Source organism: Ammospiza nelsoni, chromosome 1 (genome assembly GCF_027579445.1).
Source record: "Ammospiza nelsoni isolate bAmmNel1 chromosome 1, bAmmNel1.pri, whole genome shotgun sequence".
Classification (NCBI taxonomy): domain Eukaryota; kingdom Metazoa; phylum Chordata; class Aves; order Passeriformes; family Passerellidae; genus Ammospiza; species Ammospiza nelsoni.
The window spans coordinates 14,533,678-14,552,468 of record NC_080633.1 but is presented as its reverse complement, the minus strand read 5'-3'; the positions used below and the strand labels follow the sequence as shown (position 1 = coordinate 14,552,468).

At 37.6% G+C, this 18,791-nt stretch overlaps 1 protein-coding gene across 12 annotated transcripts in view; it reads right to left on the bottom strand.

The window, feature by feature from the left end:
* PARD3 (par-3 family cell polarity regulator) overlaps positions 1 to 18,791 on the bottom strand; it is a 444,327-nt gene that overhangs the window by 7,430 nt on the left and 418,106 nt on the right. For all 12 annotated transcript variants that reach the window (XM_059493593.1, XM_059493627.1, XM_059493600.1 and 9 more), the window contains one exon: positions 7,446 to 7,566. In XM_059493593.1, the coding sequence (XP_059349576.1) occupies positions 7,446 to 7,566 (121 nt within the window). Of the gene's footprint in view, positions 1 to 7,445; positions 7,567 to 18,791 lie in introns of those variants that run through there.

The window sequence follows — 18,791 nt, the reverse complement described above, 5'->3', positions numbered from 1 at the left end:
TAAAGAATAAAAACATTTAAACTAAGATTTTACAGCCAATCTCCTAATTTCATGGGTTTCACTTCAACAACATTGGAAAGCTTGCAGCTACATTATGTCATATGTGAGAAAGTAGTTATCACAGATAAGACATGAAATCAAAATTGCTTCTCTTTATTTGAAAACAGTTTCACTTTTTTCAGTTGGCTGTAAATATAATGGATTAAAGAATTTGACAGCACAGAGAATGGTGAAATCACCAAAAAGGTGGAGATAGGATTGAGCTGCTGCTCAGTTTAGGTTTATACAGGACAATAAAATGCATCACCTAGAAAGCACACACACACGTGTGGAGAGATGAAGTTACCACAAAAGCCTGCAGTAAAGTGACAGAGGCTCTGAAAGTCCTAATGCAGTATGAATGGACTAAGATCAAAATGTAACTTCAGAGATATTTCTTTTTAATGCACCGAGGAACCAATGGTTCAATAGAGGCAGGAGCTGTCACTCCTGTCTGCCTGCTGTAGTGCATGGCCAGAGTGACAGGATCTGAGGAGTCAGGTCTGGATTCTCTGCAGTTCAGAAAGAATTTCATCTAATGGATGACATTTATAATTTGATGGGTCTAAATGCAAACATCTCAAATCCATTATCTGATTTACTGAAGGTATGCCCTGTTAAACTAAGGGGATTTGCAATACTTAGCTAATCTGGAAAGGACATAAATTTAGTCTGAATGTTTTTCACATCTACAATAAGCTGTTCATATAATTGAATCTATTATCTCATTTCCAAAAATATTTTAATGAGACACAAAAATCCTCCCTTTGTATGCAATCATAAATTCCATATCATAACATATATACACATAGACAGGTACATTCAACCATCTTATTAATGAAAAAACAGTTCTTTTAAAACTTTTCATTCAAAACCTCAGTGATACCATTGTGAATGCCCTTGATATATGGTTATGATGCTATAAAGACTTCCATTTGGAAGTCTTTTATATTCCATTTTGGACCCTTCACTTGCTCAGTAAAACACAAATCTCCATATAGTGATATAACTTTTCAATGTGCTGTTGGTTAAAGTAACTGAACAAAAAATATTTATACAATAAGTAACTTTACTCTTCAAAAACAAATTGGTAATTTTGTCTCAGTTCTCATACTATGCTTTTCTACAGATATATTTTAATAAAATCCATTCCTAAACATATATCTATATAAATACCCAGTTCATTTATGTTTAGCATAAAATGGAGAAAATTAAGAAAAAGAATGTTGCACAATTTTCAGATCTTTCAACAGAGCAAAAAAATGTGTACAAGGAACACATGTAACACAGTAATTATAACACTGATGTCAACACAAGGCTAAGTACAATTATAACAACCTGAAGCCATCCAACAAAGCTGGCAACAGCTCGGTCCTCACAGAACAGATTGATAAGAACTCTGGCCTTGCTTGCAATGAGATGTATGACAAGCACTGACCTTTTAAATTAGGATGTGGTCAAGGCCACAATAACAATCAAGGCTGAGTTTTACAAATAAATGTATGTTCATGTCTTCCACAATACATTTAAGTGGCAATGATAGTGCATTCAGCATTGTTAAACAATATTCAGGACATAATACTGTGCTTTAAGATAGATGAAATTACACAGCTCTCTTCCCAAAGATGCATTAATTTAAAACCAGGACTGCAAAGTTTAAAGTTTCTACCTTCTTATTTTATGCAAACAAAGTTTTTTGTTATATGTTCTGTTACAGAGAGTAGATCTGTAAGAGAACATGAAACCCTCATGCCTCAAGTTGCAGTGACCATTATCAGCAGTGTAGGGCAAGATATTTTAGGGACAAAGGTCCCTCCTCTCTTTTCCTACCTATCCCTTTCCCTATCCCTATCCCAAGCTGCTCACACAGCTTCTGTCCCTGCACTGTGGCATTTGTACCCACACAGGGTAGTGCTGTGTGGTGGCAGCAGGGATCCCTCAGGAATGGCACAGACCACTGAATTACAGAGAGGAGATCATGGGGCCATCCAGGGCTTTCCAGGAGACCCAACCGGTTCAGGTGACAGGAGATCTGCCAGTGGCAGTGACACACCCATCTGACAGCCTAGAGCCACAGGGACAAGCTGGGAAAAGTGCTTACTCAGTCACAGAACTCTTTGGGTTGATAAAGAAATAGTTAACTAAAGGAGCAAGTCCCTTAGTATGTTCCCAGTTGTTACAAAACTCCACTATTTTATTAAAATAAATGCGCTAATTTTTTCCCCCTAGATTAAGCTCTGTGTTTAACCAAGAAGTTTCAAGTTCACCTGGGAACTTGGCAGGCACACGGCCCCCCAAAAGTCTGTGGTTCTCATAGTGCAGCACTAATTAGAAATAGATAAGATTAAATGACCTTGCCTGCTTTATGTGTAAGTGTACTTGGCACAGAAGACAGACAATCCAGTAACTGTGTATATCAAAATTCAGAATGATAAAAAACATTCAGTGTCTCGGGGATATGTCCTTGAAAACTATTTTTACTTCCATCTTTGTGTTTATGTTGCTATGGTGAACAGAACATATAGCAGCATGTCTTTTAAAAACTGCCAACAGGTGCATGTATTAACTCAAGCAACATGTAATAAGAAAATCACATCCTTTTCTGTACCTTTCTGTGGTGTATATGTAGGAAGCTGAGCAGAATGGAACAATGATTTCTGTTCTCTATTAGGAACAGCAGAAGGAAAATCTTCAGTATGGCAAAAAAAACCCCACTAAGCCCTGAAATTCTACTTGAGGTATTTGTGCTCACTGTGAGCTATAAATATGTTTTTTTACTAACTAAAATGGCTTAATTTCATTTTAAAATCTTATATCTTAATTTTTTAATTTCAAATATATCAGTAGATAAAAGCTAGTGGGTAAAAAAGGTAAAAATAAAAAAATGTTAAAGCTAGAGCCTAAACCTTAGCAAAAATTGCTGGTATTTTATTAAATCCTTTGCAGATTTGATATATAAAATGGATATTAACTGCACAGGTAAAGAGAAATTACCTGTGGATACACTTTCCTAAAAGTTAATATAATAATAATTTTGGTTTCCTCTCTGAAAGAGATTGTGAGATAGGAGAAACTGCAATTTAGCTTCTAAGGTTTTTGTCTACTGCAATACTCCATTAGATATTGCCTAATATCTTGCATAAAATATCCTAAAATAGATGCTTGAAATGGATTAATAATAGAAAGAATTATTACAATACTTCTCTTTCTCACTAATATGTTGAGTAATTCTACATAATTTACAGACTGATATAAACTTTACAATGTTTGTTTTGAATAAAGTCTGTTATTCATTTTTTCAGGTATTATTAATATGCTATAGTCAAAGTTATAGCAATAAAAATGTTTCCTGAAGAATCTTAGACTATTTAGAATTTAGTATGGCTTTGAGAAGGTCAAGGACTTGACTACAGGGATAAGAAATAAGTATATTAAACAGAATAAAAAGATTTTTTTTTTTCTATAGAGACAAGACCTGCACAACAACAAACAGTAGAAAATAGCCAAGCAGAAAAAAACCCCAGCCCTTCTGAGCCTTTAGTTATCAAGCCATGTATAAATATATTATTAGGACTCCTGGAGTCTTTCCTCTATGAAAATCATATAATTATTTACTTTTCACAAATTTGTCCATGTAATTAAAGCTATACTCAGCCAAGTCAGGTAGTGTATATATTATGACCTATTTAGCTGTTATCTTTAGAAAATCAAGCACATTTTCATTTGACTCCTAAATATTTAAAGTACATTTGGCTTAGCTGCTCTCTCAACACCAGATTTTTCCTGTCATTTAAATAGATCCAGGACGACTGGAGATGAATGTATTTGTGAATGGAATTTGCCACCTCTCATTTTCAGCACCAATTATTGTATTGAATATGATGAAATAAAGCACCAACTTTTGTCCCTCAAGCATCTTTGTGGACTTTTTTGGATCACTGCTGTGCTTCCACAAGCAGGACTGGCAAGCAGCTGTAGTGTTTTCCATGGATTTAAAATGCTCATTTTTAAATTGGATTGTTCACTCCCATGGCATTTAGGGCTACAGAGCTGTGGTTTTGTTGTTGAAGGGGTGGGTGTGTCTGTTAATCAAGATGTGACTAGGCAGAAATACAAGATGTGGAACAAATTACAACCAAGTCCCCCGAAGTCTGGAACTGGTACAAGGTAAGCCTCAGCAGACCTAACACAATCCAGAAAAGCACAGAAAACACAGGCTCAGCTTTTGTACAAAACAGAAAAATCAGCCCCAAAAGAATACTCATTGGTATAGAAGTGTCATAGCAACATCAAGGGCCTTAAATACTAGCAGACACACTGTAATTCCATGCAATTCTGCATGTCCAGATACACATTTCTGCACTTTGACTGGAATTAACACCAGCAGGATTAAAATGGATTAATTAAATTTTATGTTATTTTTATCTTTTTTTTTCCATGCAACATCAGGCCTATAGTATTGCCCTTGAAAGCCTCTTGTACCTCACTTTTTGAAGCACAAACACATAAAAAGCACCACATAAAAGAAAAAAAAAGAAAAGCTATGATGCCTGAGAAAGTCATCCTAAAATAAACAAATGCAAAAATCTTTTCCATAAAGCTTTGGCTCAGCTTACAGAACCAGTGAATTTTAGACATGGCTGGATGTTGCAACATTTAGGCAGTTATTTAAACCCTAACAGTGTGTCATTCAAATGGCCTTGAGCAGAAATGTTATGCTGCTTAATAGACAGTGTCGTCTCATTCCAGCACTATCACTTTTTGTGTCTGTTCAGCTGCCTGATGCTGTTGAACACTCACAGGCAGTCAAGTACTTTGTTTACTGGCAGGACAAACATAGTAGGGCAAAAAGTCCAGTGCTGTTGCATTGCTCAAGTACAGAGAAATGACCTTCACCTGGTGGGCCTCAGCAAGGAGGGATGGGCAGGCACCCACAGGTACCACTCAGAGCCACTTGTGCTCCATGGAATGGGATCTGCCTCCCACCCAGGGAGGAGGCTGAAGGTATCTGCCACAGGTAACTGGACTCCTGTGTCACAGGCCATTGATAATCTGGGAGGAATTGGAGTTGGTGAGGTTTACAGGACCATTTTTATAATATATTAGTGGGTTTCTGAGGCATTGAGCTCTTCTGAATATCCTCAGAGCTGCCAGATTTCCATCAGCATCCATTACTTCCACTGCAAACTCCATTCCTTAAAGTAACCAACAGTCCTCCATCACATCAGCACTTCACTCTCTGTCCTCAACCATCCCATCAGCTTGGTAATGAGAAATGCAAACTACTTATCACCTCATAGCACACACTTCTCCAAGGATGGGCTTTTCCTCTCTTTCTATCCAAACCAGGTCAGAGTTGGCTGCTGCCTTGGGGCTCAGAGGCTTCTCTGTATGCAAAGCCTTTTGCTTATGTAGGCTGTACAACCCACCTCCCTCAGGTGAAAACTCTCTTTTCAACAATGGCCCGTGTACAGTTGCACGTTGCTGTGGTTTGGAACCAACAGCTCACAGATGGAGAGGACTGAAAACACACTGATGAATGTATCTAAGTATTTTCCTACACATGTATTATAAACCAATTCTGCATTTTTTTTGGTGTCATCGGTATTTAATAACACCTCTGGATCTGTTTTGAGAGGTTGTTTCAAGAAAGTCCATCATTTTAGACTAACGTTAAAGTAGTACAACACACTCCTTAAAAAAGAGGGTATGGCTCTTTAAAACTGAAATAACTGTGAAGTGCTGAAATGGATGAGATCATTGCTTTATCCTTTCCAAGCATTGTGATCTTGAAAGGCTGGAGTGCATGATGGAAAAATAAAATTATAAGCCAAATAGAACTCTGGGCAACTTTTTTTTAAGGTACTTATCTAAAATAAAACATTTGGTCACCTTTGTATTTAACAACAGAGCAGCTCCTACAAAAGCAACAATAAGCTTCAGAACTAATATTAATACATTAAGCTGAATTAGTCACTTTGAGCTCATTTGCATGATCTGTAGAAGGGGAGTAAACAGAGAGATAACATTTGTTTGAATAAGAGAAAATAGAAAGGTCAATGTTCTGACCCAGAATTTAGGAAATTATTCCATTCCTAAGGTAATCAGTCTGTCATCCAAATAATTCTCTTCTCATTCATTACAAGAAAGTATAATAAAAGCCAAGCTGACTGTCTAGAGTTGCTATGGCATTTAGATATACAACAATTTGGCCCATGACCTCCAGTAGTTAAATTCTCAAGTCTTTAAGAGTGCAAGCTTTTCTCATACACAGTTTTCCCAAGAATGTTGCTGAAATCTCTCATTTGGAAACCAAACAGTAGCTGATTTGGGTAGCAGAAGGTATCAACTACACCCACCCCCAACCTACCCCAAATGGCTAAACTCCCTGTGATGAGCTAGCGCATTGTCTCCCCCACCTCAAACTGAAAGCATCTGCTCATAAAAACAAATTTATATTATTTATTCCATTTCAGAGGAAGTTAGATGTTTTCTAATACAAGAAAAGAGAAGCCTATATCCTGATACTGTTGTTCCCAGTGACTTCATACACAGACATGGTGGCTCTTTGGCTATTCTCACCTCAGTGTGCATGGCAATGCTGAGCAACAACAACTCAAACTCACCAACCTCACCTGCTTCAGAGGAAGCTGTGAGAGATTCTACTGCTGTCATCACACAGTTCCCACTTTTTTGGGAACACAAACAAGTTGCTCGCTGTCTTTATCATGGAATTTTCAACAAAATTACAGGTTTTGCCTCATATTTAAAGGATCCTAATTTAGGACATGTAATTGATTAAAAAGCAGCACTAATTCATTCAATTATGTTAATCAAGATAAGCACAAGTATTTAAATAATTGTATCACATTACTGGATCAGTTGAATAGGATTTAAAAGATCAATTAGGACATATATCTCAATACAGAACTGTCTCAGCTAATGTAAGTGTCAGAGTGGTGCTACTGTAAAGGAGGCTCATCTCTCTTTTACTGTGAAAAGACATAGTTCTGCCTTTATGAAAATAACTAAATACAGTGATATTGCTTCAGAGAAAATAGCATTTACAAGGTTACATCTTCCATTATTTATTGCTAGTATGTATTTTATTCTGGTTTTCCTTGAAACTTTCAGACCAATAGGTACTGCCTTTGATACTAATCCAAGCAGTAACTCCCAGAGTCAAGGGTCTAACCACGGAGCAAATAATGCTGTCTGCACCCATGACAGATGGCTGAAGAAGTTTAGAACTGAAGTAAACATCAATGAACCAAAGCTGGGGATCACAGCAAGGGCAGAAGCATGGAGGCAGAGCACCCTGCCTCCCTTCTGGCGTGCTCCCAACCCACCCAGGAGGAGCAGGAGTGAGCCGGGTGTCCCAGCTGCGGCAGGCCCTGCACACTCACCCAGGGCTGCTCGAAGCTGTACGTGCGTCTCCTGTCCTCCACGTCCTCGTCCTGCTTGGCCTGCTGGAACTCCTGGCGCAGGCGCTGTATCCGGTCGTGGTTGTTGGGGGTCGATCTGTTGCTGAAACAGGAAGGGTGGAAATGATCAATATACTTGGGAACTGCCACCTGTGACTGGGTGTAAAAATAATTTACAAGCATTTTGTCCAAAGATCTTTAGTTTTTTTTAAAAGATTATTAATGCTGTTTGTCTAATAAAGAAATTTCAGATGTTGCAAGGACAAGAAAAATAAGAATATTCCTAAAAATTATCATAAGCTGTTGGCACCTTTTCAGTATATGTCACTCCTGGAGAATGAAGAAGAATAGATATAGTAGTGTCAGACTTAACATAAAGGGAAATTAAAAGTCCTAATGATCTCTGCTACTGAATAAACAAGAAAGATACTTTTCCCCGATCAATAAACTGTAGTACTATCTGATCTTTATTCACATCAAATTAATTACAGTGTCTGGAGGCTCTACCTATGTAAAATTTGGTTATTTTCCCCAATCAATAAGAGCCTGTCATCCCTTAGTTCTGTTTTTAACAAGTCTTTTAAATTGATCAGTCTGAAAGCATTAAAAGGCTTGGGGGCCACTAAAAAGCCATCCATTTGACAGGGCCATAGGCAGGAATGGATCTGGGCAGCAGATGAGAGCTGGCTTCACTTGGCCCCACAGACACTGGTGGCTGGGGAGGGCCCAGTCCCAGAGGTACTGATACAAACCAGCACACCCAGGACCTTCAATCCTTCAAAACCATCAATTTTTCCACAATACCCAGAAATCCACACTCCACGGTGCAGGTGTACATGAAACCATGTGCATGGAATGAAATATGCACAGGAATGGCTTATTTCATGGAGAAGGGGCTAAGTGGGTATTTATTAATCTTGTTGACATTTTTCCAGCTGTGCAGCTCCCACCTGACCCTACAACCCCGCTCTTTCAAACACGTTAATGTGGGAGCCACAGAAAGCCTGACAAACAAATATGCTATATCAAGACTAACCAGAAGCATTTTCATCTATTCTTGTGGGCTTCTTGTGCCCTGCATTTCATTGTTTATTTCAAAAGAGCTGATGAGGAATGGGCATCTATTACTTTGTTTCAAAAGAGAAATCTGCAGGGAGACAATGGAAAGCAATTCCATAGATTTCCTTTCTTAGACACAGGGTACAATAAAACACAGTGAATTTATATCCTGTATCTCATTTCGTATGAAAAGAGACAATTCTAGACCCCATTTGTGACTGTTTTCCATGTCTTTTGGGACTGGTAGGTGCAGGGGATTGGAGGTTGTAGATGTTTGAGACATTACCTCCCACTCTTTTCAGAGCCAATAAATAGAGTTTATCAGTGCTTGGTTGGCCAGACAGAAAAATTAGTATGGTTCTGGCAAAGGCTAATTTTTGAAGTGGTTTGGGTTGATTTATTTTTAAAATTTATTTGAAACCAAAGGCAAAGAAAAGGAAGGAATATAGAGAAGTGTTTTCTTTCATGCTTTTTTAAAACCCAAATGGGAGCTTTAGGAAATGCTTTATCTGTAGAGTAAGTCAATTTCTATGTGCAAATTACCATTTTGAAAAGTACAGTTAAAAGAAAGCTTAATTTAGAACAGGTGGAAATGAAATACTGTTATTTTCAAGATTTCCACTTCATTGTAGGTGTGTTGCTAATTTTATTTCCTTAATTCAACTTCATTTTGTGAAACAGCTTATCTCCATTTACAGTTTTATTTTATGTAAATTTATTCCTTATTGTCAAATTCTGCCTAGCTTTACTATACAACCACTTGTTTTTTTCCCATGCATTGCTATACACTTCACATTTTAAAGGGATTAATCACAATCCAATATAAGACAAGACACTTTTAAATGGTCTGTTAAATGGTCTGTTGATTTTTAAAACTGTTATTGTTAATCCAACAAACAAGTAGCCCACTGCTTTCCACAGACAGGTGTTTCCTATATGATAAATTGCACTTAAAAAGCAAAAATATAGTAAATACTGAAATCTCAGGCATAAGAACATGTTTGAAAGAGAAAAGCCATTGAATTTCTGTGCAAAAATTACTAGAAAAAATGCCATCCATAGACACCTTGTGGTACTCAAGATGATGGGTAAACCATCAGGGTTCCATAACCAAGGCTTTTTCAGATTTTAGGGAGCACAGTGCAGAAGTGACACTGAAGCAGTTTACCCAATGGCAGACAGAAGGTGAACTCCAAAGTACTGCACTAAACCTTGTGCACTATCAGGGTACACTGCACCAGCCCCAGAATGGGCTGCTGGAAGGGTTCTTATGGACCTGAGGGCTTCTGCACATTTTGTGATATTTATTCATTAAAACAACTACCTTATCAGAGGAACAGCAAGAAAATAAATTCATGGTGTCCATGACATGAAGCCAAAATGTGTCTTTTCCCAAACAGCAAATGCATGAACTTGACACCCTGCAGACACTGCAGAGAGGAGTAACAAAGGACAAGGAGGATCCTGGGATTTATGATCAACTTCTCTCCAGACCTAAGGACTTATTTTAATGCCAAAGAAACCTTTACAAAAAAGTGAAAAGAAAAAAGAAGTCATGCTGATTTAAGAAAAGTTATTCAAACTTATTAAAGGTTTGATAATGGCAGAGAAGATAAATCTTTTAACATAATATTTCTATTTTATCTGAAAAGCAAGGGACATGACTCAGATTTAGAAAATTGCAAAAGTGAATTATAAAAAGAACTATTTCACAGAAGAAAAAAGAGCAAAATTAGAAAAAAAGGCATTTCTGTATCTCCTCAAATTTCTTTGAGCTCAAAAAGTCTCTAAGAAACATAAAGTGAGATAAGTCAGTGGGTTAATAATACTAAAAAAATTAAATATTTTTATTTAGAAGAGGAAAAGGCAGACAGCTAAGGAGGCACTAAGATACATTTCTTAAAAGATTATTTGAGGGCTTAGACTATATCTTCGATTCACCTCCTTTGGTTTCCATTTTCATTTCAAACTTGTTCTGATTCTCTAGGTAAAATTACAGCTGCCTTAATCTTCTCACCGCTGAGGGCTTGCACATCTCTGTCCTGGCCTGTCATGCTGTCACCTCTGTTTTTTTCTGATTTTCTTCATTCAGTTACTCTTATCATCAGTGCTTTTTTTGTTGGTTTTTATGTCTCCCACTGCACTCCCTCTGCACTCAGGGAACACTTGGTACACCCACTTGGTATCTCATTCAACTCACAATTAGTACTTCTAGAAGGAGGAAAATGTGAAAATCATAATCACTGAAAACTGTCACCAATAAAATTTTGGAGTCAACAGTGCAAATCTAACTTTATTCCTTTTCAGATCCCAAGATGCTCTGCTTTATCTAAAAATCTTGATGCAAGTCACATAATTATCCCTTGGGGCAGAGCTAAACAAATTATATCCCATGTGAAGTGTCCTTAGCCAGTCTAAAGCAAAATAAATTTTGACTTATTGGATGAATTGACCCAAGAAAGATAGGGTCATATCAATAGGCTACTAGGCTGCAGGCTGCAGGTGTTCTTGCTACTTAAATTCCCATTGTGGGTGTATGGGGAAAGTCCTCAAAAGTTCAATTAAATGTACCATGTTTTGTTTGAGCCCTTCATTCAAATGCACTGAAGATCTGAAGGCAGATCCACCTCAAAGAATTGAGGACTACTAGCAGGAAGGAAGGAGTTTACCTTGAAATACATCCAATATTTATTGAAGATTTAACCTATGCTAGCTTTAAAATTTTTAGCAAAACTGGAATTACAGCTCTCTACAGTAACCACAGCTTGCCCAGACAGCCTTCCCTTATGCCTACTTAATAACAGGATGGCTGTGCATTTACAGAAGACAATTAGCACCTCCTAGCATCAGATACCAGTGATGTTCTTCTATCAAAGTGCTCTCAATGTTAACTGTTCTTAAAATAAATAAAATTCAAGGAAAGGCTTTTAGGGCCAAAGTTTACTCGGGTTGCAAAGCATCTGTGCTTTCTTCTATCACAGCTCTACTTGGCACCCCATTGCCTTCCATCTGCAGATGGCACATTTCACAATCAGTTGTTTTTTTTTGAGTGCTGCTTCAAAACACACCACCAGCAGCACAGACTAAAAATGCAATGGTAAGCAAGACTCAGATAGGCCAGGGCTGTCATATATTTCCAGGAACAAGCAGTTGCAGCAATGGCCATCAAGGTCTCAGATCATTAAGCAATGTCTCAGTGTGATGTCATGCACTGATGTGCAGAGCTGTATTCCTTTCAAAACAGTCAGATTTTCAGTGTGATAAAGTAGATACAAACATGCCACTGAACAGGGATGACTGAAGCTTTGGAAAAAAATTCATTGGCCTGAAAAATCATGGAAAAGGGTCTTAACAACACCACCAGGCAGTTGCAACTTGACTGGAATAACCAAAAGGTTAGTAAACAAACAGTGTTCTTTACACCTTGAAATCTTCTATCACACAGTTGAGCTGCCAGGGCCTCGCCGGCCTGAGCAGCTGCTTAGATCTATGGATAGCAGCAATAAAACACAGATGGGTTCTTATCTGCTTCAAGCTGGCAAATAACTATCTCCCATTTGTATGATACAAATTTCTTTTCATTTGAACAGATTACCTGTGTCATATTAAAAATTAAGGTCTGAATTTGTATCTACCTCTGTTTACACACAGAGAAAAGCAAGAAACAAATTTATTTCCATCACATTGAAGATTGACAATGTGGCAACACCATGGTTGGTGGCACACATCCTCACCAAAGTATAGGACTAACTGAATGCCTACAAAACTGGCCCTTTTCTTCATCACTTAAGCAGGATGAAACAGCCCAACAGAAAGTAGAGTGGTGATAATCTAATATAAAAACTTCAGCTACATTTACTGGAACTCGAGCACCCTCTCTCCACAGCGTTTAACCCCAAGCAGATGGATTTGTCTGTTTCAGATGGCCCTTGAGGGTGAATAAGCAGAAACTGTCAGGTTATTTCAAAAAGTCATGGACATAAAATAAAATGAAAGTGTGCCCTTTACCAGCCTTGAAGTTACCAGCACGTCCCAATGCACAGCCGGCTGGTTTGCTCACTTGAAGCAGATTTGTTAATCATCAGTGACACAGATGACTGTGCCCACAGAGCGCAGGCGATGAGGGCTGAGCAGCAGCACAGTTTGTACTCTCTCCTTCCTGCCACCAGCTTGCCAGAGCAGGTTGGTCTTCTCCTATTTTGTTCTGTGGTTTATTTTTTGACATCTAAATGCCACTCCTCAGGCTTAAGTTAGAGTAACCGATTTGGCTGGTCCTCTCCTTCCATTGTGCCCTACATAGGGTCCTTTCCTGAGACATCACATTTTTCAGGAACACATGGATATTAACCCATCCAGACATGGTGCACAAACAGGAGCAGCCGTGGACAGTGCCATATAAAAGAGCTGTTACATGATTACAGAATTGCTATAGTCATCCGAGAAAAAAAATTAGCTGGGCAAGAGATCAAATTTGTTAGACTACAAATGTACCGTGGTTGTAACCTGGAAAAGGGCATAAAAAGCCCTATTCCACACTAATTTTGTTTTTCTAAACTGTCAAAGAATTTATTGGGAATAAGGCATAAAAAGGTAGAGGAGAGGTGTTAAAAACAAAAAAAATGTATGAATTACAAAACTGCAAATAAAAATAGTTTCTCTGCACAAGCTTCATTAAGTTTAATCAGCTAGTATCTTGGGCTTTTACACTCAAACCACAGGTTATAAATTCACAGTAAATCCCCCATATGTTCACCAAACACCTGAATTAAATTCCTCTTCTAGTTGTAAGAAACAAAATGTGCAGCTCAAATTAATTATGCATGCAAAGTTAGTTTCTAACAAGGGCAGCTTCTTGCATGCTGAAGGGTATACATTCTACCAGAACTTTTTCCCCCAGATCTCTTTCAGTTTTGGCTTATTCCTACTGTTCACCCAGTTATAAAACTCATCCTCTTTTGCCATTTTGTATTTGCTAAAAGAACACTGAGCATTATATACCCTTTAAAGTCAGGAGATTTTAAAGGCAGCTAAATTCAGGGATCGGCTTAATGTGACAGGCAAGATATAGCATGTTACCTTTACACATACCTACACACTTCAGCATAGTAATTCCATCAAAACAGGATTTAAACTTCAGGATTTATGTCAATATGTATGCATGTGAAATCAGCTCATTGGGAATTTTAGTGTCAATCCAGTTTACCTTCACAGTGGAAGCTCATCAACTGCAATACTATGAAGTACATAAGTCTCCAATGCACTCACTTTCTTCTTCAGTGAAAAAAATTAATTTCCAAGTTTTGACATTGTGTTTTGATGAGCATTTTACACAGTTTCAACAGAGGAAATAATTAAAAATTAAAAAGATACACCTCTCTTCTCCAGGTTGAAAAGGTAAGTAACCTCAAATGCTTGAAATCCAGCACTTGCTTTGGATGTGATGGCCATAAACAACGTGGAGAGGTGGGGCTGATGGGGAGGTCACTTCACCACAACAGTCTCTCCAAACTTTCCAGACTAGATTTCACTTTGAGTCCCTCTGTGGCCCTTCTGTAGCAGGGCCATCATTTTACAACCAGTGAAATACGAAGAATGCACCCAAGACCCTTTTTATTGCCACCATCACTCTTCCTTATTAGCCTGTCAGAGCCTGCACACCGGAGACTGAAATCCAGTCTTACTTTTCAGTGGAATTCTTCTACTAAAAGGAAAAGCAGAGATTTTAGGACCTTGCTATAAACATCTGAAAACAGACACTCAGCTACTGGGTTATCACACAGTCTAAGCCTTTCTTTAGAGCTGTTAGATTTTGCAGATTGAAGCCAAGCCAATTTTCAGCCACATACAACTTGTTACAGCTGTTCTCATAGGGTATTGCACTTTCTGAGTTAGGAAAAAAAAACAAAACAAAAAGGAAAAGAAAAAAGAGAATGCCACAAAACCTAAAAGTAAATACAAGACATCTCATTGTGAATTTCTTATGAGTATGTTAAAGAAATAGCAGAAATACACAGGGAAATATTTAATAAATCATGAAAAAAAGAAAACTAAAAAAATACTAGCGATCAAGCAAGGGAGAAATTTGCAGTTTTGATTCCAAATGAAATACCAAATTACTTCAAAGTCAGGTGGTGAGAAATGGGCTCTGACCTAAGAATCTTCCTGTCCTAATTGGAACAGACAGTGATGGCTCCAGTGCTGCTAAGTCTGATGAACACCCACAATTAGACAGCAGAGGCTATCCTGTGCCAACGTGAGAGCTGCCTGGCACAGCAAGACAAAGACATTTAACAAAGACCACAGAGAAGAAATCCCCTCCTGGACCCAGCTGGCCACTCCTGTGCCAGCAGAAGGGATCATCCACAAGATCCCTAGCAGGCTCCAGGCCATGGCAGCCTTTGTTTCCATTTACGCTAATCCAGCTGCTTTGCTAGAAGCTCTTTAGGGAGAGCTCCCTCTGATCTCTCAGGATGAGACAGGGGGCAGAACCCTTCAGCAGAGGGGCAGCAGAAGCAGCCAGGGAGCAGTCACTTGTTAAAGCACAGCAGGATTTGCAAAAAGGAACATCTGTCCGTGGCCAGCACCACCTGTGAGGTGTGAATGCAGTGACGTGGGGAGAGCGCAGCCGCCTCCACTCATCTCACCCCACTCAGCTCCTGCTCCGTGCTGACACCGCGCTCTAAAATCTGCTTCCCAACAATGCTGGGTCTGGCAACACTAAAAAATAGAAAAAAAATGTCCTGATTGCACCATTTGAACGACAAACCAAGAGTGATATTCAAATTATTCAAAAGTTCCAAATTTGAAAACAGATTTGGAAAAAAAGGTTTATTTAAATAATGCATCATTAAAAAATATAGTGTAAGTGGTGAAATTTAGCTCTGCTTCAATGCAAAAGTTCACTTTAAAAGTATTTAGACCTTGCTTAATGCATTGACATAAGTTATACTGGAAACTCAAAAATATATATTATGTTGCTTATTTCTCTTTAATTAGAGAAAACACTTAGTGAATAAGTACCAGGGTGTTGCAACTAACAAAACAAAATAGAATGTTTTTGACTCTTGTGAACACTTGCCCTTAATAAAAATGACATCTTGTTTTAAAGTACTCCTTAAACTACAGTATTAAGCAATACATTGCTAGACAAACACTGACCTATGGACTAAGACATCTCTTTAAAAAGCCTGAACATTAAAAAAGATGATGCATTACACCAAGTTCACATGTCTTTCCCTGTCCTTACCAGCCTTTTACATAATTATAGGATAATTTTTTCTGTACTTTGACAGAGGGGCTATTGCATTATAAATCTTCAAATAATATTTTGAGTGATTTTACATTATATCTTACTTTAACTATAGGCTAATTTCAAACTACAGAATGAGAAATTTTTCATTAAAAACAAACACAAATGACTTGGCCTTAGGATACCAAATCTATGTGAAAGTTGGGGAGACTCCCTTTGGTAGGAGTAGATCAGAAACTATATAAAACACAGAAAATTATGGGATCATTGTTTTATTTTTCAAACTAGATAAGTTGCAATCTGTAAATTAAACTTTAAATCAGAAGTTACTGTTAAGCATTTCATCATTCAGTGCCTGTGCACACAATATGAATCAACCAAGAAAAAAATAAAATCAAAGCTAAGATTGATTACTTGAATTGATGCCTAAATTCACCCGACTGTTGCCTTCTTATGAAGTTTATCACTAAGATTTACACTGATTAGCATAAAAACTAAATAAGATTTTAAAATTAATTATATGCATATGGAGAGTAGAAACAAATCTCAGAATTATACCTTGCAAAACAAATGATTTCTGGATAAATCCTTTCAGCATTTTACTTTAAAGATGAATATTTTAGTAAATAGATGTTTTAATCATGGTTTATCACCACACTGTCTTGATTGACTTTAAAACTATAAATTGCTGTGAAATTACAGTTGTATTAAAAAAATAATCATCTCCAGATAAGGACAGAAAAAACCAGCAATTGCCTTTTATTCAAAAACTTGCTTGGTTATTTAGTGAGTTAGGTGGAACTCAACTTTTACTACTTAAGATATTTTCAAGTTATTTCACTTATTTTTCCTCTTGGAAATGCTAAATATGCCTTTTCCTCAGGAATTCTTTTTCTTATGCATTTTGCAGGATGCCCAGTAATTGCTGAGGGTCTTGCTATGCTTTGAAACGCTGGGTTAGAAACCCTGAATTCTAATATTTCCTGCCATTGGCTGTTTAGTCTTAACCCAAGTGCAGATTTCAGAAACCCAAAAGCATATATCTCTCATACTTCAGACAAAATACAACATTTACTTGTAACTTCCATATTTTGCCAAGACAACTAGCCTGATAAAGGTTACAGTAAAGCTAAATTATTTACCAGGAGAAGGTAAGATGCAATTTTTTGCAACCAACTGCAATCATTTAAAAGGCAAGAATGTAATTCAAACTAGTCAGCTGGACCCTTTCTCTGGGAAATACAGAGAAATAAGTTATCCCAGAGGGCAATCACAGTACTTGTCTTTGGAAGCAACTATTACTCTCAAGAGCTCATTACTTTTTTCACTGACAAAGAAGAGTAGAGGGACAAGCTCAAGATAGTTTCAGACAATTATATTAGGGCAGATGAATCCACTCTAGATGTTAAATTGTGCCTAAGGTAGGTGGAAAATGAATCATCCTAAGAAATCTGGTACTAGGAATGCCTGGTAGGAGGTGATGGTCAACTGGCATAGCAGTAAAACACTTTAATATTTTGGCAGAAACCCTCATTAGAACAAAATCAAGTTGCTCAGCCTCTCTGTGTTTGCATTCACATAACCACATATGGGCAAAAGCCTTTTATAAAGCCTTGTATAACGTTCATACAATAAACAGATCTCATTTACTTCAGTATAATTTTAAGGGCTCTTTACACAGAACACGATGCTATTGTTTGTAATTCTCTTTTATGGAAAAAACCAAAAAGCCTTAAATTTCTTAGTTTCTGAAGCATATAGAAGTGTATAGGCATGCCTGAGATAAGCCAAGGACTGCAACACAACAGTTTTTGTGGTCAACGTCTCATCAGTGTGACTAATTTGTATCTTAACTTTTACATTACTTCAGTAAATGCTATGCAAATGTTATAACATTTTCTTGGGTAACATAATTGCCACATGCTTTTTAGTAAACAGGAAGAAATGAAACATACATACTAAGTAATTCCACTTAGAACATCAAAATTATTTTGCATGATATTGGCAGTACATTACAAAGTTAAAATAGTATTATTTCTCGTTGTTATTCTTGTAGTCTTAGGTTGATAACGTTTCATTTTGACACCATAATGGTGTCTCTGGGGATTTTGATGACAATGTGTTTTGACATCCTGTTAAAAATATATCCAAACTGATATCACTTTATTTTGTCATCATTACCTAGCTGGATTTCTAAGATACTGCTTTTTTCTGACATCTTTAATCAGAAAGATTTCAGTCCAAGTGGCAACTGCCAAAAAAAAAAGTTTTGCAGATATCAAACATGACTGTGTAGCACACACTACTGCTGCTCAAACTTGCACCAGCCAGAGATCCCAAAATGTAACAGGCTAGTCACACAGCACAGGCCCTCAGATCATAAAACATGAAAATGCCTTTTCTTCTACAGCAGGATAATAAATGTAATAAATTGTGCTGTAATTCTATTTCAGACACTGGAGGCAGGAGGCCCAGCAGCACAAACCAGAACCTTCTGCTGCCGCTGAGCGTCTGACGCGCACTCGCTTCACGGGCCCGCTGTGGGAACCAGAAATATTTCATGAACGCTATTAAAAAAGTGAGACTTCTAATTCGTGAGCTTTGCTGAAATGGAAATTGCTACATATGTGATTCTAACTAAAGAACAGCAAAGCCAGTTCCTGTACAGAGCTCTAAAATGCATCTCTGGGCTACAGCTTTAGCTAGTGCAAACCCATCTAGACCCACTGAATCCAACAGAGCTTTCAGAATTTATGGACATGTGAAGATCTAACCAAGGTTTGGGGGCAAGAAATAAGGAATAATTTCAGCTCTAAGCTTCTTGTTACCAGTATGAAATTCAGGGATTAATTCTGAAACAATTTGCTGTAGAAATTACCTGGTAAGCTATCCCTGGCTGCCAGAAAGATGCACATCATACCAACTGGAACATGTCCATTTACAGCTATATCACTCAGTTTCTTCTTTTTATTATTTACTATTTCTTCATTCTTTCTCTACAACGAATTACAGAGCAACTC